Source organism: Podarcis pityusensis (genome assembly GCF_964106645.2).
Source record: "Podarcis pityusensis genome assembly, chromosome: 10".
Lineage (NCBI taxonomy): Eukaryota > Metazoa > Chordata > Lepidosauria > Squamata > Lacertidae > Podarcis > Podarcis pityusensis.
The window spans coordinates 32,653,319-32,679,687 of record NC_138035.1 but is presented as its reverse complement, the minus strand read 5'-3'; the positions used below and the strand labels follow the sequence as shown (position 1 = coordinate 32,679,687).

At 43.7% G+C, this 26,369-nt stretch overlaps 1 protein-coding gene across 1 annotated transcript in view; it reads right to left on the bottom strand.

The window, feature by feature from the left end:
* The window catches only part of SREBF2 (sterol regulatory element binding transcription factor 2), a 34,323-nt gene extending 9,382 nt beyond the window's left edge, over nucleotides 1–24,941 (bottom strand). Inside the window, exons 1-14 of the mRNA XM_080971888.1 lie at nucleotides 24,673–24,941; nucleotides 12,015–12,404; nucleotides 10,140–10,321; nucleotides 9,195–9,335; nucleotides 8,209–8,433; nucleotides 7,662–7,776; nucleotides 7,302–7,483; nucleotides 6,502–6,694; nucleotides 5,479–5,660; nucleotides 4,437–4,710; nucleotides 3,463–3,632; nucleotides 3,080–3,248; nucleotides 2,447–2,567; nucleotides 1,399–1,508 (exon numbers count right to left, since the gene is read on the bottom strand). Coding sequence (XP_080828014.1) covers nucleotides 1,399–1,508; nucleotides 2,447–2,567; nucleotides 3,080–3,248; nucleotides 3,463–3,632; nucleotides 4,437–4,710; nucleotides 5,479–5,660; nucleotides 6,502–6,694; nucleotides 7,302–7,483; nucleotides 7,662–7,776; nucleotides 8,209–8,433; nucleotides 9,195–9,335; nucleotides 10,140–10,321; nucleotides 12,015–12,404; nucleotides 24,673–24,757 — 2,539 coding nt within the window. The 5' untranslated portion in view covers nucleotides 24,758–24,941. The remainder of the gene's footprint in view (nucleotides 1–1,398; nucleotides 1,509–2,446; nucleotides 2,568–3,079; nucleotides 3,249–3,462; nucleotides 3,633–4,436; nucleotides 4,711–5,478; nucleotides 5,661–6,501; nucleotides 6,695–7,301; nucleotides 7,484–7,661; nucleotides 7,777–8,208; nucleotides 8,434–9,194; nucleotides 9,336–10,139; nucleotides 10,322–12,014; nucleotides 12,405–24,672) is intronic.
* Between the last annotated feature and the right edge of the window lie 1,428 nt (nucleotides 24,942–26,369).

The window sequence follows — 26,369 nt, the reverse complement described above, 5'->3', positions numbered from 1 at the left end:
CTTACAAGAAGGACAATGCTGAAAAGGTCAGTTTCTGGCAAGACCTGCTCAGATCTCATTTAAGCAGCTGCTTTGAAATGCCCAGAGCCTGATTTGGGAAAGTGGGCAGGGACAAGGGGTTAGCAGCATGATACCATGATACCATCACAGTAATGCTTCTGGGTGAGCCCTTCCTTGAAGTAAACCTGCCCAGGGTCCCAAAAGACTTCCAGATTGTGAGGTTAAACTCATACAAGAGCAGGTCACCAGGATAAATTGTGGGAGACAGAGCCAAAATGGACATTTGGGGCAGGCAAGGTGTGCTAGGCTTGGGACAAGAAAACTGATTCAACTCCCTTTGTTGCTGAAGTCAGGGCACATTAGTGAATGCCATCCTGCAGAGTAGGGTACCATCCACCTGCTGCTGCTGCCACTGACACACAGGCTGGTACAAAGCCAAGCATCTTGCCAGACACTCCCCCCTTCATCTTACTGCTTCAGCAGAAGGGAACAACAACAGCAACCAGAGACAAGCAGCTCGGTACCACCCTGCCAACATATGCATCTCATTTAAAAATGTTTCTGCCTTGGGAATGGAGTCACTAACCAGAATTTACAAGACTCATTAACCTCTTGGCTGAGTTACCAGCTCTCAGTGTGTTCCCCAAAACCATTAAGTGGTCAAAAGTATTTACTTTCAGATCTCAGCTGAGAAGGCCGTAAGTACTGCAGAAAAAAATTAGATCTACATAATTACTGAACTCTCCTCTAGAGGTCTCCACTCAGCTGCTGATCAAATCTCACCATGATCAATGTAGAATACTATCACTGACATGTGACTGGACACTTGCTTGTCTTAAAAAGCAGAAACTGCACTACATCTAAAAGAGATTTATCATGGGATATCAGGAAAATTCTACCTGCTCAATGTTATATTTCTTTGAATCAGCAGGTGTCTTCCTCATATATGAGGAATGGTTGAGGGAACTGGCTATGTTTAGACTAAGATGAGACAGGATAGCCATATTAAAATATTTAAAGAGCTGTCACATGGAAGATTGAAGATATGGTCATTCCATATCAAGGGGTCCAATTTTTTACCTCATGCCATCCAATTTTCTTAATATTTTGTACACTTGTTGAATTATCAAAACTAAGTTTAAATCTAAAATTTATCTCACCCCAGGTTTTTTTAGTTATGAGAGTTTGAAATTTCAAAAAATTGACAATTTTGGCCTTTATGGAGTTAAGAAAAATATCATTGACTTAAGATACACTTTTGATCAACTGGGCAACATTAATTAATGTTGCAGCTGAATCAAGTTTAGAACACTAACTCAGCAGCAAATGCTTGCAGATCTCCAGCATGAAACTGAGAAATATGGGACACTGAGCAACCTGGGCATCCTTCACACTTACCCAGTGCAGACCTCAACACAGAATTTCCAGTGAAAGGTGGTGTTCCAATTCCCAAAGAGTCCACAAAAGAATTGAGTAACTTCAGGTATTCCAAAGCATTAGAGAATTCACTATAAGCACAAGCAAAAATCAGACTTTTACCAGTAAAGACAATGCAACACATTTCTACAGTGCATCAGTTTAACGTGTGCAACTTAGTATACTTAGTAAGGTAAGGTAAAGGACTTCTGGACAGGTATGTCCAGTCAAAGGTGACTATGGGGTTGCAGTGCCCATCTAGCTTGCAGGCCAAAGGAGCCGGCGTTTGTCTACACACAGCTTTCCAGGTCGTGTTGCCAGCGTGACTAAACCGCTTCTGGTGCAACAGAACACTGTGACAGAAACCAGAGCGCACAAAAACATCATTTACCTTCTACGTTTATCAACTTACACTGGCGTGCTTTCAAACTGCTAGGTTGGCAGGAGCTGGGACAGAGCAACGGAAGCTCACCCCGTCGCGGGGATTCAAACCCCCAACCTTCTGATCGGCAAAGCTCAAGAGACTCAGCTATTCTTAGTAAGAGTGCCTGGTTACCAGCTCTCTCCTTGCTCTGCAAATTGCTATTATTCAAGTTCTGTTGTGGAACTTTCTTTTATCGTGGAACTCTCAACAATCCAGCAGCATACTAAGCACTTCTCTGTGCTTCTGTCTCCAAAACAGAAATAATTTACTGATGAACCTTGTTGAGCTTGAGTGTTGCCCTTAAAACTGCATGCTCCACCTCAACTAATCCATTATCTGCAATTCAGTTACAAATTACTAGGAGTAACTGCCCTTTGCCACATAGGCAATAGGTATGGCAGATGAATTTGATTCAAGTGTCTGCATTATGTCAGGAATTTTATTCTGTTGGCCCTGCCACATTGCTCCTAACCAAATAGATGAAATCTGTGCTGCTACCCTTCATCCCACCTGTTCAGCTACAGGAACGGACAGAGCAGGCAGTCAGAATCGGCTACTCAACCTGAGAAAAAATGCCAATAGGGTAGGGACAGAACTGCAGCTTACCAGGGCTCTTCATCATCATGTCCTGCAGCCCCCTTTGGAACCTGAGGTTTCACAAGGGATTCAACAGCTCTCTCCAGGAGGTTCTCACAGAATGCCTGGTGCACCTGTGCAATGGGATCAGCTGTATATGAAAAAACAATCAGCTTTATTTCCTTTTCTCAATAAGTTACAAAAGATTCAGGGCTGCTTCCCTAGTAATACACAGGTATCCTTCAAAAATAATCAGGTGCAAACCCTTGCCATGTTATGCAAGATTTGAAATATTGTACTAGGACCTGGGATCAAAACCCCACTTGAGCATGAAGCTCACTGGGCGACCTTAGGCCAGTCACCAACTCTCAGCTTAACAAACCTCACAGGGTTGCTGTGAGAATACCACATTGAGCTGGCTGGCATATAAATGAAATAATAAATAAAAATCTGTTTGGGCAGAGAAAGTCTTTGCAGAAAGAACTCCACCATTTGGGAAACTGTCCATTTGATTGCTCAGTCAATGTTCCACAATTTCTTACAGCACCAAAAGCTTTCAAGCAAGAATTGACTAGAGAGAGTGAGCATACACATGCATAATGCTGTCCCATAACCTGGATGGCAGACTTAGGGCAATGCATTCATAAGCCTGCTGGGTCTCACCTGGGTTCCTCTGAGTGCAATATAGACTCTCCTTGGCAGCTGTTTTCACTGTCCAGTTCCGCTCCACAAAAAACTTTTGCCCCAATGGGTGACACAACCAACGCAAAGAGTCAGGGATGGCACTGCGCTCAGAACTACACAAGCTCTGGGCTTGACTTAAGAAATAACTCTGGTAAGAAAGAAAAAGTGTCATGGTAAGATATGGTGCTGAAGGAAAGCTATGCATGCTTCTGACTCAAGGATAGTAATTCTGTGTAAAGTTAATTATACAGATCAACTTAAAAGCCACTTCCATTCACATGCAAAACCGTAGTCAGTTGAAATATGCCACAATACATACTTGTTCTAAATTCTGATGGGAGGCTTGAAAGAGATTTACTCACCGCCAGGAAGCCCAGCTTGCCACCACAGCGGGTCTTCAAGCCAACTGCAGCAGTCAGGTGAATTTCTGCCAGTGTGCTTGGTGAAATCTTCTCTTCTGCACATTCAGCCAGATTCACAGCACACAGAGCCATGTGCAATCCTGAGTAGGCAGAGCTGGATGGTAGCTTACCTACATCAGAAACCAGAGGACAAAGAGTCATCTCCTTTAAAATAATTTACAGAGGGGCAGCCAAGATAGACTCTTGCACCAAAGACAGTCATGCAGAAGCTCAAATACGGCTGTATGAAGGGGTATTTCCTTGGAATATTTTCTTCCTGAATCTTCTAACATTCAGCATCACTGGACAAATTAATTATGTCACAAGATTTTGTGGGCTGCTGTCTACTTCACCAGATGCATCGAGTACTATCCTGAGTTGAAGGTACATATATACATCACTTTTTTAAACTCATGCCATGTGAGACTTTTCCTGTACAATTCCTCACACGGTTTGATCTGGGAAAGCCCTTTGAGCTACTGAGATTCTGTTACATTCAAACCTTAAAACGCAGTAATGTCCTGCCTTGCAAAGCCTTGGTTTATATCTATCTACAATCTTATCTTTATAAGATTGTAGATAGATATAAACCAAGGCTTTATAAGATTGTAACTTTGGGAATCAACCAAACAAATCTCAAGCTATGTATATCACGCTCTTTCATACAGGCCAAATAGAAGACCATCCTTCATTTCACTACCTGAATCATCTCAGCTGGTTATACTATTGATTTTCAGGTAAGAATAAATCTAACAAGACACACACACCCCAAAGAAGAGTACGGCACTACTTGTATCATCAAGATAGAATGAAGCACTCTCTGCAGACTTAGGTTTTTTAAATGTTCTATTGAACACAGACAAAGTACATAGATAAGTCTAGGTCATCACACTAGACACTCACAGAAGCGGCCACCTTCTCCCTTTTCCACTTACCTGTGATATGGAGCTGATGGAGCTTATGATAGGCTAGAGCTGCATCACGCGCACTAGTTTTGGCTTCATCCTCAAAACCTGCAGGGGCTTCTGTTGCTCGTCTCTGCCGAGATGTCCTCTTTAGCAACCAACGCACCAACCCCAACTTTTGGAGACTGTAGCGGATAACGTTCCAGGACAGGCCGCAGGCCAAGTCTAAACGAGAGGCAGGCAGTGCTCGGCCCAGGGCAGACAGACAAGTCTGTAAGTTTGATGCAGCAGCAGTAAAATCTTCCTGCAGGCACAGAACAAAAACAGAAAAGCTGAAGGTGCAGCAAAGACGTGTGAGAGTCCAGTGACTTCAGAGACTCTCGGAGATGGCATGTGGAAACTTGCACAATCAAGCATAATCACCTTTAGCCTAGCCTTGAAAGATGCAGCATCTTTGACCCTAAGGCTGCATTTTTGGTCTCTTCTATTTATCTCCACTTAAATCTATTTCTACATTTATTTATGTAATACTGCTTGATGAGAAAATCTCTAAGCGGTTTACAAAAAAGCAGTTTTACCAACCAACAGTAGCTTTCAAACTGCCTTTTTTCTCTATCTTATTCAAATATGCTAACAGTATATAAAGAAAGATTGAAATAGTAACTGATGTTCTGAAATACTTTTATTGGAGATATTACCTTAAACCTTCAGGCATATTAAGCAAATCTGTGACAATCTGGCCACTTTTACAATTAGATTCAGTTGCAAAATTCAAATTTACCCCAGGCCCATGGCAAAAACAAAGATTGCTTTACACAGCTAAAGCTGAGGGTGGCAATTCAAAAATATTTTATTGGGGCTTTCTGAAAGGAGAAAAGTGGAGAACTAAAGAGCTCCAGAGTCCTTTACCATACAAGTGTTTCAGAAGTAGAACAAATGCTTGCAATCCCAAGTGCACAAGCCTCTCTGGAGAGTTGATCTGCAATTTGAGGTGCTGCCTGTTCAGTACTGCTCCAGAAGACAAACTGGGAAAGAAACAAAATTTGTTTTCTGAAGCAGGAACTTGACCTACCTTAGCTAAATCCAGGTCTGCTTGTTTCCGATGCCGCCAGAAAGTAACCGATGACCGGGAGTGCAGTCGAGTCACTGGCTCTCCATGTACTAGGAGTTTTATGAACACACTCAGGACAATAACACCGTTCACAAGCCACAGGATCAGAGTGGGCATCATCCAGCCAAACCAGCCACCAGAGCCTACAGGGAAAGATGCCAGAAGAGATATGAAGGGGGGCCAGAGCGGAGATAGATGAGGTAACATCTTAAAATAACAAGACTGGGATGAATTTTAATTATGTAAAAAAGCTGTGCACATAAGGAGGTGGAGGCTCAGGCAATTTGGCTCTGAGTCCCAAATAAACTGCACTGTTGGGATTACAGATTCGTGTGTGTGTTACATATATATAATATGTTCAAAAAATGCAACACAATCTGTATTGGCTCTACAAATGCTGAATTTTACTCAAATAGATAAAAATTATTTCACAGTGTAGCTAGACTATGTGATTCTTGTAAGAATCCCATTTAATAACTCCCATGTCCTGCAGAAGTGCTATGAGGATGGGGTTTTAAAATGACCTAGTAAAACTCAGAACAGATGAAGGCTGCAACCCTATACAAGTTTTCTTAGGAGTGAGTTTCCCTGAACACAATGCAGCTTACTTCCCAGTAAACATGCAAAGGAGTTGCCCTGCACAATTCTTTAGAGAATATCCTAACAAGGGTCAAATCATTACTTTAATATACAGTGCAGGGGTTTCTCAGTATCCAACCAATGGAGTGGCCAGTGTGGATATATGAATGAATGGTGTAAATGTTTTGATGTAAGCAACCTCGAGTATGGTTTAACTATGGAAAGGGGGCATACAAATAAATAACATCCTTTAATTATAAAAAAAGCAAATAAATAGCACCCCTTTCCCCCAGTGTCACTACTACTGTCTGTGTTCAGCTACTGTATATGTGATCCTTAAAGAACTCCAAACACCAAACAAGCAGCATGGAGAAGTATACTGAAAGACTGGATTTCTGACAGTACCTGAGTTTATTGACAGAATACTCCTCCCTGAGCCATGATGTACAGAACCATCAGAGTCAGCTGTCCTTTGGCCCTCTAGGAGGGATGTTAGAGGGTTGAAGGAGAGACAGAGGAACGTAAGAGCACAAAGCAGCATCCGTGAGCGGTCAACCATTCCAAGAGCGGCAGCTGGAGAGTCAGGTTCATCTTTAACCTAGACCATAGTGGTAGAGGATGATTTGTTAGAGAGCAAGAGAACTGTGAAACAGTGAAGATAATTAATTGTTCCCGGCCTACTGAGAATGTATAAGAATTGACTGATGTTCACAATTTATCACAGCATTTCAAACATGGCTATAAGAACAATCTCCGCTATCATGCCTCAACATGTTTCTGAGTGTGCTGAATCAGGAGGAGAGCTAGTGTTATTGTTGCAGCCAATCAATTTATATCTATATATTGTGCACAACATTTCTTCTTCCTATTCTCACTCCTGTTAAGAGGCAAGAGAAGAAGGGGAGACAGCAGAGTTACATCAACCTTTTTATTAAAAGGTCTGTGAGACGAAATATTGTATTATTAGGCTTTGGGTACAGGACTTCACACAATGACAGCCTAAACTAGCCAGGGATGATAATGTCATGGAACTGATTAACCTTTGTATTCCGAGTCACATCTTCCTCTAGAACCATAGTTCATTACAGCCTTTAATGCCAAACACATGATCTCCAGCTCAACCAGCACACATCACCCATGTCTACAAGTAGCATGCAACCCTTATGCACGCTTCCCTCTGTAGAATGTTTTAGGATGTTGACTACCTTTGCATCATCCAGCAGTGGGCTTCCTGGTTCTGAATCAATAGAATAAGGGGAAAAGCCTGCTTGTGACCCTGTGTCAGAGGCTGGAGGAGACATCAACAGAGCATTTTGGTTGAAGTCATCCATCTTCAGATCCACATCATTGTCCACCAAACTGCTTAGGTCAAACCCCTTCAACAGCTCTGAAAAGACCAGAGATTGCAAAGATTAACAATTCACAATTCAGTTTTCTTTCACCTTCATGCTTTCCCTTGCTTCCCTTGTTTCACATGCCCACACAAAACTGGGCAGCCAATAATATACGTCATCAAACAGTGAAGTAGGAGATCAAAGCCACTTAAAGAGCCACCCAACACTTACTGTTTTTCTGATTAGCAAGCTTCAGGACCATGTTCTCTTGACGCAGCTTATGGTTAACCTGCTGTAGGTACTTAATGTAGTCAATGGCCTTTCTCAGTACCCCTGACTTGTGCATCTGCAAATAATGTGCATACATTAAAGAGAATGAACAATAATTTTTAGCAATAATGCCACCAAATCCTCTTTCAGCACAAGCTTCTACACTAAAGCTGCAATGATTTTCCCAATCACAGGGAAGAATACGAAATGGATTCAAATCAAATACATTTAGCATCTATCATGGGAGACCAAAACTCCATATTGACTGAGCAAAGATTGATAATCTCAGTAAGAAGCAGAGAATCTAGGCGTATTAATACCACAAGTTATCTTTTTATCTCTTTTATTTATGTCTCGCCATGTTTCGTGCACATATAATTATGTATTTTTCTAACTTTCAAATAAAGAAAATAAAAAAGGAGCAGAGAATTATGACTTGCAAGCATATTGTCAACTGGGTTTGAAATCACAGCAGTCTTTTTGCTTTCAGCCACAAAGCAACTCATACCTTTGCATCTGTTCCCATGACTAGGTCCTTCAATTCTATGATCTTATCATTTATAGATGATCGGTACCGCTTCTCAATTATATTATGGGTTGTCCGCCTCTCTCCTTCCTTTGGTGGTTCTGGTTGCTTGGCACCACCAGGCACCTGCTTGATGGGCATCTTCTCCTGCCCTCCCATCACCATGGGCATTGTGGTCAAGATGGTACCATTGCCACCAACTAAAGTCTTTTAAAAAAGACAACAGTGACCCAGTTAAAGATTAATTTGTTCGGTGGGTTGGGAGCTGGGGCCTCTGTGTTACGGTGGTTCTGCTCCTACTTGCAGTTACTACATGAGATCAGCTCCGGGGGAATCCTGCTTGGCCCCTTGGCATTTGGTCCATTCTGTCCCTCATGCTGTTCACTATCTATAGGAAGCCCCAGGGAGCTGTCATCCAGGGATTTGGGACATAGTGCTGTCAGTACGCCGACGAGAGTCAGTTCATACCTCTCCATCCAGCAGAATCAGAAGAGATTGTGCAGATGCTGGATAGATGCTTGAAGGTACTACAGGTGTTTCCCAAGCCCAGGAAATAGGGAGGCATGTTCTGGATGGGACTGAACTCTCTCCTGAAGGAATTGGTATGCCGCTTAGGGGTTCTCCTCAATTTGAAGCTGCCACTAGAGATACAGGTGATCGGAGTGTGCTCTCAGTAGTGAGGGTAGCCTGTGCCCAATTCCAGCCTGTTTTCCAGCAGCAGCCATTACTGGGCCAGGATAGCCTAAGCTCAAGTATCCATGCTCTAATAACTTCATGACCTGATTACAGCAAAGAACTCCACATGGAGTTACTCTTGAAGAAGCTGCAGCTGGTGCAGGCTGTAGATGCTCACTTGTTAAATGATCCCTTCTGCCTGCCCCACTTAACAGATTCTTAAAACACTATACTGGCTGGCAAGAGGGAGAAGGTGCATGTTTGGGAAGGGAAGGCAAGATGCCCTACAGTACCTGCAAGGCTGTTGTCTGAATAGGCGTGGTCAGTGCTGTGAGGGCTGGATTCTGAACAGCAGTCATAACAGGGCTGCCATCAGCTTTCAATGTTGTTAAGACAAGAGAATCAGTCTTGATTATCTGTGGCTGGACAAGGACCTAGAAGGAGAAGAGGCAGTTAAAAGGTTTAGCACAACAACACAAAGCTCAATACTGCAAGCACTGCAGAAGCTGGGCAACCTTTTTTATAACAGATTTCTATGTGACTGCATGGAGTTCCAGTATGCAAGTTTCAATATATATCTAACAACTGCTTCAATGTATGTTCACCCCATGCTCCTTCCTGCAAATGCCAAAGGCCAATAAGAACTTGCCAATGAGCCAACCTGTTGGGTGTATGGAAGACCCTGAATATAGTAAGAACTGTGCTGTCAGTATGGAGTCTGACTGCCATTGAAGACAATTTGATCCTTTTGTACGAAGAACAAGTTCTAACCCTTGTAGTTATGAAGGCAGTTCTAAAACGTGTTGTATCCAACTACTAAAAGCTTTCAGCAGTGAAACAAGGAATACTCTATTGTCTCTGATTATTTTCCTTTCCATTTAACAATACTGCAGCTGGCACGTTACTAAATATTAAACCCCAATATGCTATAGATACAGCTCTACATCTCGTAGTTTGCTATCCCTCCCCCCACAAAAAACCCTCTCCAAAATCTCTACTAACCTTCTTCTGATATTGGACCACTGCTGTCCATTTTTCTATGGCTAAGCTATCCTACAATTCAGTCCATCAGTGATCTAAGCCTAAGGAACTTCACTGCTGAGGATAGTCTGGTCTCCAAGCAGTGAAGCCACTTCCTGACTTTGAACAGAAAGGAAACCGCCTGCATAAATATACATGCCTCGGAAGTGCAGAAAACTAAACCTTCCCGCATAATATTACAACATAAAACTACTCACTGGAACCTGCTGGACTTGAGGGGCAGCTACTGCCTGGACTGTGGCCGGGGTCAGTGTCTGGATGGTGCCATTGGCTGTTTGTGTCAAAACCCTCTGAGCTTGCATCGTTTGCACTTGCTGCTGGATAGTGACTGGTTGAACTTGCGAGGAAGTCACCAGGCTCTGAACCTGGGGTTGCAGCACTAAAAGGAAAACAAGAGCAATCTGAGAAACTGCCTGAATGAGCTGATGCTGACAGAAGACTACAGCTTTCATTATGATGCTAAGCTGCAATCCATGACCTCTCAGGAATGGCCAGTGTTCAGTCAGCTATTGGGGGGGGGGGCGTTTTCTCCTGGTTCCTCTTCCTAGCAGCATTAGACCCAGCAAAGCAATCTATGAAGAATTTAAAAACCAGCAGCAAATATTGAAGTCAGGAAAACAGATAAAGAAAGATTGTCTAGCTCTAGTCACATTTATCTGGACCAGCTCCCTTTAAAAAAACCCAAAAAACCCAACAATGCTGCCATGAGCAAGTCCACATGGCTCAGAGGGGCTTCCCATATTCCTAGCATGTGTTTCCTAGTTGTTTTTTCTAAGGGTAGTTTCAGAGAATGTCTCTTGTACAAGCCTTCCCATGTATTGGGGAGATCAGACATACCCCTACTCAGAGCACAGGCATTGCCTCAAATAAGGCTGGATGGCACAAGAGTCAGAGCATTTTTGAGGGTGTTGGTCTTCAAGAAGTTAGTAAAGATGATTCTGTTACAGTGACTAGACAGAAGTCTTACTGAAGTTTTTCTCACTGAAGATTTCTACAGTTGATAGGAGTTTTAAGTTTTTCTATTCTAGTTTGTGATGTTTTAAACATACAGTATAGACTTAGATCAAGACATGCCCTTCTGTGGCTACTGCTGAGAAAGGGAGAGGAAGGGAGAGTCAATATTTGCCACTTCCCCTCCCCCCCCATACCCCTTAGTACAACATCCTCTGCTGCACCAAGGGTCCCCCAACCCTCCAGAGAATATTTCCATGGGACACAAGGGTCTGCAAGGGAAAGGAGGAACTGGCAAAAATTACCACAGAGCATCCCTCAAGCTGAGTTCTACATATGTAAAGTCTGAACCCAACACATCATAAGAAAGGTTAGAAAACAGTAGATTCTATACAATCAGAAGAAGTGGAAGATTCGGATACTGGAGAGACAGACAAGAATGAGAAACTGTCATGCTCTTACAGAAGAGTACAGGAACCATTCATAAGCCTTCTTCAGTTGTTATAAATCTAGGAAAGTAAACAGTGGGGACAAGAGCCCTACTTCCACCTTGACCCCCTCATTGTTTGACAACCTCCAACTCACAAGTGACTATAAAAGGCACAGAGACCTTTTATACTCATGGAGGCCACCCCTTATTTTAGAACCCTGAAATTTGAGTGGGGCCCTGTTGGTGGAGCTAGCCCACTTGCCCCTACTGCTTCCCCCCTATGTTAGCTTTCTTTATTTCCAACACCTGAGGAGAGTTAAGAGTGATAAAGGTGCATGACGTATTGTGTAACTGTACATTACTTTGCAGTGATACCATTCACAGAGTTCCTTTTGAGTGCTACCTATGCTTTACTGCACAATATTTAAGGCCACTCCCCAACTCCTGGTCTTGGTCTCCAATGCCCTTCTTCACCCCAAATGCCAAGCTTCTCTAATTTGCCTGTGAGATCCTAGAAAACGTGCACCTATTTAGAAACATTTCAAACATTAATAGAAACTTCTCACAGATATGAAATCAGGAATGGTGGCTGTAAATGCTGCTCTGATACCTCTTGCTCTGCTGGAAGATTAGGGCAAGACATTTAAGACAACGTAGGACTACTTGCTACTACAAAGACTTTGCAAGTTACCTTGAAAACTTGTGGCTGCGTTTTGGTATATTACAGGCTGCTGAATGAACCGGGTCTGGGGAGCAGAGCTGAAAGCTGGAGTAATCATCACAGTCTGCTGCTGGAGCTGAGGCTGAACCTGGGGACGAGGCTGAAGAGCAGGTGCTGTCCGCTGTGGAACAGGTGTTGCGGCAGTTGTCTGAGACACCTTCACTTGCACGGTCTGAAGCTGGGGAGAAGCTGCACCAGGAGAGAAGGTCTGTAGCTGCCCCTGGCTGTAGGGCCTCTGTGACGAGGGATCTGAGGTTCCACCACCATTACATACACTGTTGCTCTGGAAGGAGCCACACAACTGTTCAGAAAACAGATCTGGAAATTCTCCAGCTTGGTTGCTGACGAACTGGAGCATCTCTATAAAAAAATAAATTAAAAGAAAGGAAAACAGTGAAATGATATGACGGACCATTGATACCATGGAGACTGATGAAAGGGTCACCAGATGTAATCGCAGGAACAAAATATATACTATGCACATTTGTCTGTTTGGGATGTGAACGAATTCTCTCCTGAATAAATCAGGTCCTTGGCTTGGGGATACTTTTACATCGATTCTTATAGTCGGACACCCAAATGATGCCTGTGGCCCAAAGCATATTTTGTTAGCTTCAGTTGTCGGCCAACATCAGCTGTTCCTGACCAAACCAAACCTTCCCATAATGCTTTGGTCACATTCCAGTTATTACTGCAATGAGCTATATGTTTGACTGTATTTTACAATTGCTTGCAAACTTCAATGGGCTCAAAACATGGCTGTCTGGTTGTTAACCTGGGCTTGAAAATTTGATCATATTCAATCCAGTGCTTAAAAGCAGATGCCAAAAGTACAAGTGACATCAGCAGAAGTGGCCAGATAAGGATGCCCTACCCTGCATGAGACTGCTAAAAAACCAATTTCCTCCAAGATAGCCCAGAGATTTAGAAGCAGAGTAACAGCTGGAACATCTGAAAGCAAAACCTTAAGACATCTTTGCTCTTCCATTGTAACTCTTTGTATTTTAAATCTATAGCTTTAAGCTTTAGTTAGCAGGCAGAGCATAAATATGCCAAATAACCAAGACCTCCACCAGCTACCATTTAAACACAATGCAAAGTGCTTTTTTTAAACTTTATAGCCTCAAGCAGTCTGAGGTCACAGTACTTGAAGCTCCTATAACATGGATAGGCAAACTAAGGCCGAGGGCTGGATCCGGCCCAATTGCCTTCTAAATCTGGCCTGCGGATGGTCTGGGAATCAGCGTGTTTTTACATGAGTAAAATGTGTCCTTTTATTTAAAATGCATCTCTGGGTTATTTGTGGGGCCTGCCTGGTGTTTTTACATGAGTAGAATGTGTGCTTTTATTTAAAATGCATCTCTGGATTATTTGTGGGACATAGGAATTCGTTCTTTTTTTCCCCTTCAAAATATTGTCCGGCCCCCCACAAGGTCTGAGGGACAGTGGACCGGCCCCCTGCTGAAAAAGTTTGCTGACCCCTGTCCTATATGAACAGAGGCCCCACTTCAGGATTCCCCCTAAATAAGTGACATGGCTGGTTACTTGAAACAGAGCCTTGTCTGCTGTGACATACCCATACTTTGAAACTCTTCAATCACTCCAACCTACATTTACCACGTGGTTTTTACATTTACATTTTTGCCTTTTACTTTCAGTCAAGCATTTGCCACCAAGTGATTAAGATTTGAAATATATTGGGTTGTGTTCAGCTACGTTTTACTCAGAGTCGACCCACTTAAACTAATGGACTGAACTCAGCCATTGATGCTAATTTCCATGAGTCTACTCTGAGTAGGACTAGTACTGTATGCAACCCATAATGTTATTTGTTCTTGATGCCTGGGTGGTATTTCTTGTTTTTGCTGCTATTTGAATTCTTCAGTTGTTTGCATTCTATGTGTGCTGCTTTTATAACATTGTTTGTTTTGTTATCTTGTATGCTGCCTTGAGAACCTGACAGGGTCAATAAATATAAATATTTTAAAGACAAATATTTGGTCAACATGCCAGAGCCCATATAACAGTGGTATTTTAGCCTCAATAAAGCATAAGCCAGAGATATATTAAGTAATGATCTTACGCATATGTATTTGGAAATAAGCCTCAGGGAACTAAGGACTAAACTACATGCTCCACAGGACATCAGTATTTTCTTTTTTAATGAAATGCAGTCATGATGGGGGGAGCACTGCTACAATTTGATCACAGCAGTTGAACCCTTTCCCCCTTCCACCCCACCTTCTGCTATAAAACACACACACACATCTGGTATTATTTGCTTCACGGTGGGAAGAAAAATGTGGTTAACTGTATTCTTTTCCTTCAATGGGCAGAACGGTAGCTTGCAGGGCGGGGCGGGGGGGAGGTGTTTACTGGGACAACAGCACTAGGGGGTGGGCTCAATATCTGCTCTCCCCAGGAGGGCTGATCAACTGAGATTTCAATACAAAATAAGAATGTTGGACAACCCTGTGTAGCACGTGTAACAGAAGGGGAAAGCTAGGAGAGGGCTGTTTATGCCCTTCCTTGTGCAACTGCTGCACAACAGCCTTGTAAGGTAAGCCAGTTGCATCTTAACTATCCAGGAATCACTGCTGCCACTACTCCTTCTTGTCACAGCCCCCAGATGGGACAGAATTCTGGGGTGCTCAAGAAAATATCCAGGATTCTAAGACAAGGTGTTCTGTGCCTCCCAGCAATATCTCTTCTGGACAATGGGACTAGTATCAAACTGATTATCCCAGCCTTAGATTTGGCATAGGCTGCTCTTTTCCCCATGAAACCAACTCTTTCACCCTAGCAGCATATGAACTACAGCCAGGCAAGTTTACCCGAACCTGAAGATCGGCAAATACACACTTCAGACCCCAACAGCCAAATTAGATTTTAATTACGAGTAGGAAGGAGAGAACTTACTTACAAACCAACATAGCATAGGTGGTTAGTTGCAGCATTTTCTGATGGTGAATGATGGACCCGAAGGGAAGGGACAAAGGAACAATTTCCCCAGACCCTTTTACGGGGGTTTTCCCACCCATGTGTGTCTGAATGACACTCAGCTCTTTTCAAATAATGTCACTTTTGGCAGATAACTAGTGTGGCACTTGGATACAGTTGGAGAGATACAGACACCCACTGGGGCAGGCAAAGATGGTTACAGTGGTACCTCTGGATGCGAAGGGGATCTGTTCCGAAGCCCCGTTCGCATCCTGAGTAGAATGTAACACGTGACTGTGCGTCTGCGCATGCGCGGGTCGCGTTTCACTGCTTCTGCTCATGCACGTGACGTCATTTTGAGCGTCTGCGCATGCGCGAGCGGCAAAACCTGGAAGTAACACGTTCTGTTACTTCCGGGTCGCCGTGGAGCATAACCTGAAAACACTCAACCTGAAGCATATTTAACCCGAGGTATAACTATATTGCTTGGAGGAAATGGCCACTGGGATTGCTCACTCTTAGTGCCAAACAGAACCTTTCCTAGGCTTCTGGATTCGAAACTGGGTTAGAGTATGTGCTTGCCTTGCTCAGGCTTAATGGATGATAGGATAGCAATGTTTTTCTGCACGGCATGCAGTTTGATCCTGAACAACAGCACCAAGTAAACAAGCACAGGGTCAGGCTGCAAAGGTTCCACAGGAGGAGTTTGCTTCAGCTTCTCCTTGCATCACTATCATTTATAACCAGTTCTACCATTCATATCAGCAATGTGGACTAGCTAAATAAATTAGCTAAGGAAACAAAAATCAGCAATCTGGATAGAAACTCTGTAAGCACGTTTGGTTAGCAGCTGCAAAGTTGTGGCATTAAAACATTAAGAATGGAAGCAGTAATAAAGCTGCAACTTTGCCAACGGCTACATGTACTTACTAGCATTTCCTCCTACAGATTTAACAAGTGCCCAGAACATGTGTTGTTCTTGTTTAGTCGTGTCCGACTCTTCGTGACCCCATGGACCAGAGCACGCCAGGCACTCCTGTCTTCCCAGAACATGTACACATGGCCTAATGGCACACAATGTATGTGCAACCTTTCAGACATTACTAGTGCAAGTTTAGAGCAAGGCACATTCAAAGTATGCTGGTAATTTCATTCTAAGATTTAAGAGAGAAAGCCATGGTTCACTTCATTAACAGCAGAGAGTTCTGTTTATTAGGGGGAACCCACTACTATGTTTGTTTGTTTTTAGAACCATAGAGCTGTAGAGTTGGAAGGGACCCTGAAAGCCATCTAGTCCAACCCCCTGCAATGCGGGAATTTCAACAAGCAATCCCCCAATCCCCCATTTTGAAACCTTACTGGACCCTGCTTAGCTTTGCAAATGTGCTAGCAGTTTTATTGCTGCAGCAATAGGACAATTTAGGTGACAGTTTCGGTGACCCCAATAAAGGATACTGTCAGACTGTCACTTTTAGATTGTTTCTAAAGGACCAGTATAGCTACCTGCATTCTTTCACTAAGCAATAAACTGTGACTTTGTGCTGGAGTGTCCTTCTGCCCAGCTCCATATACCAATTGTGTTTCACAGTCAATTGAATCAGCTGAAGTCGAAGTTGCCATTACAACACAAGTCATCAGCGGATACATTTGTCTTGGCTGACAAGTGTTGCTTTCATGGAAAGCTGTAGCCAGGATAACATTACAGTTGCTGTTATGTTATTGAAGTAGCTGAGAACAGGTCCTTAGAACAGAACGGAGTCAGACAACGTGTGCAATTTATGAGCAGGCTGCTGTTCTCCCAGCACATACAGGCATGTCAGCCAGAGTGTACCCACACCACATCTTGGCAACCACATACTGTTAAAGAGGGAACCGTTCTTAACATGCGCAAAGATCTCTTCCCAGATTGGGAGCAGGTCAGCCTGCCAAAAATTGTGGATCGAATGTCCCTAACTGTACTGAGATCAAAAAACTAGACAAAGCTTCCTGCCAATTTCCGAAGTAGGAAGCTTAGAAAGCAGATCTTGTAACTGCAGAAGTCACTAAGTAATCAAACCTAGAAGCCTGTGGAAGCAACTAAGAACAACCATTCAGAGTACAAATAAGCAGTTCTGTTCATGCCACAACCTCTTTTGTTTCCTCTTTATTCTGCAAGCTCCGCCAAGTTAGTAGCAAATGAGCCACTCCCAGGATCAGGGCTATTGTGGGTAGTCTAATTGATCAGCACTGGGAAACAAGACTTGATACATATGGAAAACCTGTTAGGCAAGGAATATTGGTCAGACTTACAAAGAAGCAAGGGAAGACTATTCACCTGACAGAGTTCAGCTGAGAGGTGAAGGGATAAAAGGAAAGGAAAGGGAGCCAAGACCACATACACCCACCCACATTCTTTAGTGATTCTTTTGGAGAACAAAAAGGGTGCAAGTTTAGGAAAGTGAAGATATGAACCCTCATTTATAATCTATGGTGCAATCAGGAATGCAATTCCAGCAGAGAGAAAGTAGCAATGGGTTGAAACTCTCCCAAAATAAAAGTTATCACTAGAAGAGATCAACAAAAAGTTTGTGTCTTCCCTGACAGCTTCCCATGCCTCTTACGGAGATCCATCTGACTATGTAACCCAGGCATAGGCAAACTCGGGACTACAACTCCCATCATCCCTAGCTAACAGGACCAGTGGTCAGGGATGATGGAAATTGTAGTCTCAAAACATCTGGAGGGCTGAGTTTGCCTATGCCTGATGCAACCAATCTCCATTAAGAAAAACCTCTACAACAACCTTCATTAGCCTCCAGATATTTTGGACAGCAATTCTCATCACCCCCAGTCAGCACAGCCACTGTCTCTGCAAGTCTATCATATATAATTGACAATGTTGTTCAAATAACGCCACAGATTTTCTGGTCCAACCAATTTTTCAAACTTCAGCAAGAGGAAATATAGTATAATGATCTCAGAGCTACTAAGCTACCTTGCTGAGAGATGTAACTAGCCCAGGCATGGAAGCCCTACAGAGGCAGGTGCCTAAGGGAGCCCATATGACAGGTTACAATTTCTACCACACAGCCCTTGGGCCACAATTAAGCCCTAATTGTTGCTACTCTCTCTATCCCCAAGCCGTTTTCTTTTGACTACACGAGGCAGACATGATGATATCAGCCTATGATCCCTTTATTTGTCAGAACTATTCTGCAAAGTGCAAATGGGAACCAACTTTAGAAATATCATGTAATTGGCATTTATAACAAGTAGAAGGTAAAGGTAAAAAAGTTAAGATAAAGGACCCGTGGATGGTTAAGTCCAGTCAAAGGTGTCTATGGGGTGTGGCTCTCATATCGCTTTTCCGGCCGAGGGAGCCGGTGTCTGTCCACAGACAGCTTTCCGGGTCATGTGGCCAGCATGACTAAACCACTTCTGGCACAACGGGGCACCGTGACAGAAGCCAGAATGCACGGAAACGGCATTTACCTTCCTGCTGCAACAATACTTATTTATCTCCTTGCACTGGTGTGCTTTTGAACTGCTAGGTTGGCAGGAGCTGGGACAGAGAAATGGGAGCTCACCCTGTCATGTGGATTCAAACCACCGACTTTTCAATCAGCGAGCCCGAGAAGCTCAGTGGTTTAGACCACAGCGCCACCCGCATCCCTTGAATAACAAGTAGAATAGAAATCTGAAAAGTATGGAGAGGATTCACTTCACCCCGTTGAAGTTGATAGTATAAATGGCTAACATTTCAACCCTACCCCAGAACTCCTACTCTTGATATTGGACCTCTTGTATAAAAAGAAAGCTGCAGGTATATTATTTTAAAATTACCGTACATACAATAATTATAACCTGGTATCTAAATTCTTAACTTGGCTTTTTCTATTGAGGGGGAAGAGAGACATGGGACCCCTGTTTTGGAATAATATTTGATTAGGGATTCAGAAAACACTTGGATTTTCTGCTGAAAATTGTCACCCCTTTGGTTGTCTTCCTCGCATGCCTGAAAGAAGCCAAGTATGTAATGTTTTTCAGCGGTATGAGCCCCTGCTCTGGTCAATAGCCTATTTCCTATTGGGGTGCCATGACTGCTCCCCCCCCCAATAAAATTGGCTAGGTGAAACACACTTATTTAAACATGTGCAGTTTGGCCCTGAGGCCCTTGGAAAATTAAACAATCAAAACATTTTGCTACTGTATATATTTCAGGGGTCATGCATATGCTTAGCATAGAAAGACCCACATGAAATTACTGGCATGGAAAATATCTTTGCCTGTAACCTTAGGGATCCATTGCCCTTCCTGGTAGACAGCATGGGGCTATAAAATGATCTACTGGTCTGTTGAGATAGGAGACTTCCTCATATTTCATCACATCTCCTTCCCTTTTAGAAAGAAATCAACATACTCACAACCCCCTGCTCTACTTCTTCCTGTTACTACTACTGTGAAACCACTGTAACAACTGATAAACAGAGACTGGTGACACAGATAGGAAGCCAAAATATTTGCAACTGGAAAGACTTGTTTTAAACTAAGAGAGAAAAATCTTAACATACAACTATAGCCAAGAGATAGTCGATTGTATCCTGAATTTCAAACTATCCTATGTTTTTTAAAAGTCAGGACTTTGGGGTGGTTGCCATGTAGTGCCAAACCAGGTGTTGCACATATTTGTCATAAGCTACCGCACTCACTCTCCCACTTCCTCTACACATGCTGCTTTATTGACTTTCTTTTGCTTTTGTGGAAATAATAGTTTTCCATCATATGCAAACCGGCAAGCTATGGTTTGCACAAGCCCTCTGAATTAAGATGTACATGCTTGAATTCTGGTTTGCAATCCTGATTTAAGAGGTTTGTGCAAGCCCCAGTTTGGATGAAACAGAAAACAATGTTTTCTATGAAAGCAATTCATTAAAGCACAGCACACAAGAAAAGGGCAAGGAGAGACTATGCAATCACTGGGCTCATAATATTACATCAAACCACAATTTGGCATCTCTTGTGAACCAACCGTAAAAGAAAAATGGGGGAAATAACAGACACATTTAAACATTCATGTCTGGCTGTAAGCATTCATATTTTGAACACTGATAAATCGCAACCTACTCTGTCAAATTTATGATGTCAAGGTCTCTCCCCTTCCATTTATTTACATAGAAAAAACAGGTTTAACTTATGTATGAGAGAGATGGGTATGTACTAGAGTTATCTCTTAAATGTGCTTGTTTGTATTACATTCTGATACTATTTCAAGCAAAACTGTTTCACGGGATATACAGCTGATTTCTTAATTGAGCAGATAAGACCAATAGTGAGTCCAACAGTCAAGAAGGCTGTTTCTGCACATGCTGTGTAGAGGGAAGTGAGGGGCAGACGGGGCTCATCAACCTGGGAAGGTAGCCCATCTAGGAGAAGGACAACTCTGATCCTAAACCTCCACTGCCTTGTTCTTTGGGAGACAAAAAGGCTAAGGAGTAAACCCTACACAAAGGGGAATCCCTAAGACAGTTAAATGGCGCCTTGTATGCCTCCTTCCAGCAACTCCTGCAGCCAAGCTGGTGCCAAATTTCTGGCTCTGCTTTCCTTTGGACCACATCAGTGGGGCCAAGGGGGGGTCTTGTTGTTTGGGCAGCTCAGGACCCCCCACCTACCCACTGCCCAAGCTTGTGCTCCAGCAGGTCACTTTGGTAGGCTAACACAGCTGTAAATGCCAACAACAGCACTTCCCTGAGAAGCTGTGGACAGCAATTATCTCTTAAACATCTCTCTTCATTTCCAAAGGCTATACCAGAGTTGAAAACATCTCAGGCACAAGAAAGGACAAGGATCGATTATCAACATCTAGGAATTTACAAGAACAGAGGTTAGCACCTAAAAATGTGAAGTGGTATGCTAGGAATTTGAATTTTTTCTAGAACAGGTTTCTTCGTACATCTCTCTTCTGAATCCTCTTGTTTTTCCATGTCTTTCCTCAAAGGTTTCCCCAGAGGCTGACTGCTACTGTGTGGATAAGAGAGCCCATGACTGCCTTGCAGAAGCAGTAACCAGATTGCTTACAGTTGTTGCTGGAACACGGCTGCACAAGAAGCATTATGTGCAAAGGGAGAGAGAAACTTGCCAGTAAGATAACAGGACTAAAGGGCAGTTCATACTTTATGTAGCAAATATCGTTTCTGCCAGTACACCAGAGTTACATAAGTGTGAAAGAAAAATATCCACATGCATCTTTAAACATCCACATTCACAGACGTGGCAATCCTGGCCCAATCAGAGTTCCCACATGGACATGTATAAGAGCATGTACACAGCTGCATATGTTCAACTGATTGTGTTTTTACACTTGTAGATTGTGTATTTACACTTGTAAATTACACTTGTAAATACACAACAATGTTTGCCGTGTAAAGCCTTAAGCTACTCTCACACTACCTAAGCAAGGCAAAAGTAACAGTTATGGGTTGGTTGTAACAGAATACTATGGTACCAGACAATAATGAAAAATCTGCTTCTTCGGTCAAATTGTCTTGTACAACCAAAACCATCTCAATTTAAATACCTGATACAAAGCTTTACAGGAAAAAAGTAATGAAACCAATTTGTCACCCTTGATGTTTAATAACCTATAATTTACAAATTCTTTCCTGATCTCAGCAGCTTGTAGAACACATTGTGCAATGTTAAGAGTAACGTCTGATGTTATCTGCTACTGAAAATACCAGGTTTCTATTTTCCACTTGCTATAAGAAATCTAGTTGTTTTTTTTCTTTAACACACTTCTTTTCAGATAGTTCTTTCAAGCACTCTGATTCTGAAGAGCTACACCTCAAGTCAAGCATTTTTTTTCCTGGCAAACAAAATATTTTCCCAATCTGTATAAACACATGAAGTTAGGAGTGCCGGAAATGTGCAAAGGTGAATCAAATGGGTACATGTAATTTAAAACACTGAGCAATGTTTCCCAATAGTGAGGTACTATACAAAGTAACCTTACAAGAAATATGTTGAAAGGCTAATTATTTTGAGTCATGCTAAAAATAGAGAGGAAAAAGGAATCGTATTGACTTTTAAAAGGTGGGACAGGAAGGACTTTGCAGTAAGTTCCCCAACTTTTAAGACAGCTATTTTTAGTATGCATTAAATCGAGAACGTTGCTGGAAAACGTCAGGTATAAAAAGTAGAAACCTAGAAGGCAAATACACTGACAGTCAAATTCAAATGAGATGCCTGAATAAGAACCCTTAATCACAGGCCAAAGACATTTCTATCTGGTTCTCATTCCAGGAAGCTACATTCCAGTCAACAGTCTTTATATTCAGGATGCTTCCACACACACTAGGTCCTTGCCAGTCAGAAAAGGTGGCAGAACGAGCATGAGAGACCACCTGAGGGTTATGCAGTCCATTTTCCAATTGCAGTGCTTCCTAAGGTGAAAGTTATCTACTTTCCTATAAGACACTTGAAAAGAACACTGCCATACTGTCTCAAACCAGTATTCCAAATAGCAGCAACTCTCCATGGTCTCAGGCAAGGGGTTCTCCTAGCAATACTTTGGGGGAGTAAATAAATGACCTTCTGCATGCAAAGCATGTATTCTCCTCTGAACTGTGCCCCCTTCTTGTGCTTCGAACTGTGCACTACAACAGCAAAGCAGGAGAAGTGGAAGCTAATATTTTGATAAGCCTGGAGCCAGCATTACTTAGAATAATGGTTACTATTCCTCAGCGTCATATCGTAATGAAGAGTACAGTATCCTTTGCGGGTAAATATTTAGGATTTTTTTCACACATGCCAACACAGCTACTTCTACTTTTTGAAGCTCTTAAGCAGCTGTAAATAGTACAAATACTTTCAATGCAGACATTCTGCAAATCTGTAGTGTCCAGTAGCTTTTAAATAACATCCCTTTATTTACATTTTAGGGAAGTACGCTAGACTACTCAGCTGAAAAATACCTGCAGAACACTAGCTTCTCGCTACTGCAGACAGTAGGTTCTTGATTCATGGAAAACTATGGCCATTTGACTCAAACCTGTCTTGACACCAACTACCTACTCCACTATTACTCCCCTCTTTCTTGACAAGACACTTGAGCAGATGGTCATTCTTCTATCATTTTGCTGTGTCCTTGCCAGTTCAGTTTCTGACCTGGAGATAGCACCAAAAGGGCATTAGGGTGCTGACAATCTTCTGACAACAAGAATTGTACTATCAGATCTTTCTGCAGCTTTCATAGTTGCTGAACATACAGTAAATTCCTGTGAATTTGGCTACAGAATATTTTTAAGTTCCTTCCTCTTCCATGAGGTGGATAATTAAGTTTTAATGGGTTTTTGTCAGGACCAGCCCCAATATATTTTGGCACCTGAGCAGGACCCCTAAATGATGTAGATTTTCCCTGGCAGGAAGGGGGACATTAGGAACATGGGGAGAAGACTGGCATAGGGATCTGCTGACCCTGTGGATCCTGCCGCCTAAAGCAGTCACCTCATCTTGCCTCATGGGTGAGGTAAGTAAATGTTTCGGATCAGAATGGCAAATGTCATCATCATACACTGAGCTATAAACTCAAAACATTACAGATAGAAACTACCAAGTGAAACCAAGAGACAGAAACTGCTTCCTATTTGTCACACACCTCCTATACCAAATTAAGGCAAGCTTCACCATGTTCCAGCTCACACTGCAAAGTGTTTGTCTCCAAAATGACAAACCTACAGGGGGGAAAATGATGCCTCTGTATAACTTCCTTTTCCTTAACACTCTCCAGCCCCAGGCACCTACACACCTTCTGCCACATATCCACTGGCTACACTGATAATTTACATAGATGTGAAAACCACCTGCCAAGTAAGGCACATGAATGAACTTAAATCAGCACCTTCCAGATTTCAGTGATCTGTATGAATAGGGGCAGGGGCTTCAGATCAGGGGCATCCAGACACTGCAATGAGGGACGGGCAGCCTTCAGACTTGCTGGGTCCACTTTGTCGTTGTTGTTTTCACTACAGCCCCAAGTCCCAACCAACTAGAGCCAGATACAAAAGAATTCTGAGATTGGGGATTTGTTCCAATCGCTGAGAGAACCTACCAGTTAGACCCATATCTATCTTCTGCCCAGCCCTGACCCGGACCACACCTTAAGTAATGAATTCCAATATGCAGGTAACACTCACTCAATTCACTCTGCTGGCACAGGCTGGGTAACTGTACTCAGAAATAAGCCCCCCTCCCCACCCCCTAAACTCAAGGATGCTTAGGATCCCAGGTAGCTGTGCACACTGGGCTGCAATCCCGAACTTAGCAGCGCTTGCATAGCGGGCCTTGCTCGCGAGGAAGCACCGCACGGGGGGGGGAGGGGTGTCCCACGGGAATCCTGTCAAAAGTCTACAGCGCGCGCATCCCTCTGAGGAACCTTTCGCCCTCTCTTGAACAGGGAATTTGGGGAGGAGGGAGGAGAGCCATAGGGGGCTGAGGAGCTTGAAAACAACCATGGCTGTCGCCACGCATCTTGTGCGACACCTGCCAGCCCATCCGGCCAGGCTTATCCCGTCCTCCAGGGGCACTTCGCGGTGAAGGGGTGGCGACAGCCCTCTTTCCCCGCGGCAAGGGGGCATCCACGGGCGGCGGTGGCGGCGCCTCGGCCCCAGCGCAGGCCGGGCGCGCCTGCCTTCCCCTCCCCGCGCGCACTCACCGTCGATGTCGCCCAGCGTCAGCTCGTCGCCGAGCTCCGTCAGGGTCTCCATGGTCTCCATGCTGCTCAGCTCGCCGCTCTCCATCGCCGGCGAGGCGCAACCGGCTCCTCCGCCGCCGCCCGCGAGTCAGCAGCCCGTCCCAGGGAGCGGCCGGGGTGACACCCAGCGCCTTAACCCCTTCCCGGCCGGGCGGCGCTGCCTCAGCTCAGGCTCCCGAGGCTCCCGGCCCCGCGCGGCGGCGCCATCTTGGCCCAGCCTCCGCCTACTCCGCCCATCCACCTGCGAGGAGCCACCGCTGCGGCCTGGGCTTGTTGTCAATGAGACCAGGTCCCCGCCGGCCAATCAGCGGGCAGAGCGGCTCGTGGTGTGATGGCGCGTCAGCGATCAGCAGCTTTCGTTAGCGTGCGGCCGGGCAATCCCCTCCCGGGCGGCCCGCCTCGCTGGATTTGAATATGCATAAGGAGGCGGAGATCTAACCCGTGTTCGGGTTTGAACTTGAAAGTGACAGGGCGCCCCTCGGTCCCTCCAGCAGAGGAACGGGATCGCCGCCGTACTAGACTGTGACACCGTGCGCCGCACAAGCAAACCAAAAACGAAGTGTGCCGGTCCCGTAGAGGGAAGTCCTAACATCCACAGTCAGGCAATACCTTTATAATGAACGGTCAAAATGCCAAAATAAGGAGCAAGCTTTCGAGTTATCCGGGTCTCTTCGTCGGTCTGGGTGTAGTGGGGCGGGAAGTCTGCATTTGATCATTGCAGTTCCAAATGGATGATTTACTTACCTCCTTTGCACAAACTTTTTGAACAAATCGTGGCAGTCAAAACTCAACCCTCAGGATTGAGCATTGACAGGTTTGGTCAAGTGGCTCTAGGCTTACTTTTCCAAATAGAATTATGCATAAGTAATAAAATCAACTTCACCACAGGTTTCAGCTTGAGAAGAGAAGTCAAGTCTTTCTAGACCATGATGGGTCTTTATGGGGATGCAATTCCATACTGGGTGCTCTATTTGTTAGATATGACAAATTGCTCGCTACTATAGCTGATGCTATTAGACACTGTGCCTTTACCAAAGATGTCATGGACTTTGAAGAAGCACGAACTCCGGACGCAAGGGAGAAATGAGCTAAGAGGAAGGCACATTTGGCAAACCCTCACCGTGATCAACTCCTGCCCAGAAACCCATGTCCCCACTGTGGAAGGACGTGTGGATCCAGAATTGGTCTCCACAGTCACTTGCGGACTCACTGTTAACACTGTGTTCATGGAAGGCAATCTTACTTGGCTACGAGTGATCACCAAATCTTTATATGTGCACTTTCCCAGCCCATTTTAAAAAAAGGAGCATCTTGAGCAAGGTATTTCGTATGGAACCTAATATTTTCATCTCATTTTTTCCTCAGTATTCTAAGGATTTAAATCTTATTTAAGCCTCCATTCAAAGACACTTCACATGTTATATTTGTCAATGGCATGGTCTCTTTCAGTTGTTTATATATGCATATCAGAGTTATAGCTTTCTGTGCCAAGGCCAGGAATACAGTGTTCTTCCTATGCAAACACTTTTAAAACAAACATCACAAAATACATGCATTATCCAGAAATAATCCATGATTGCGTGTTTCTCCAAGGTTACAGGAAGCAGCTGAGGAGTGTCACTGTGAAAACAGCTCCTGACCTTTCCCGTCAGCAGTGA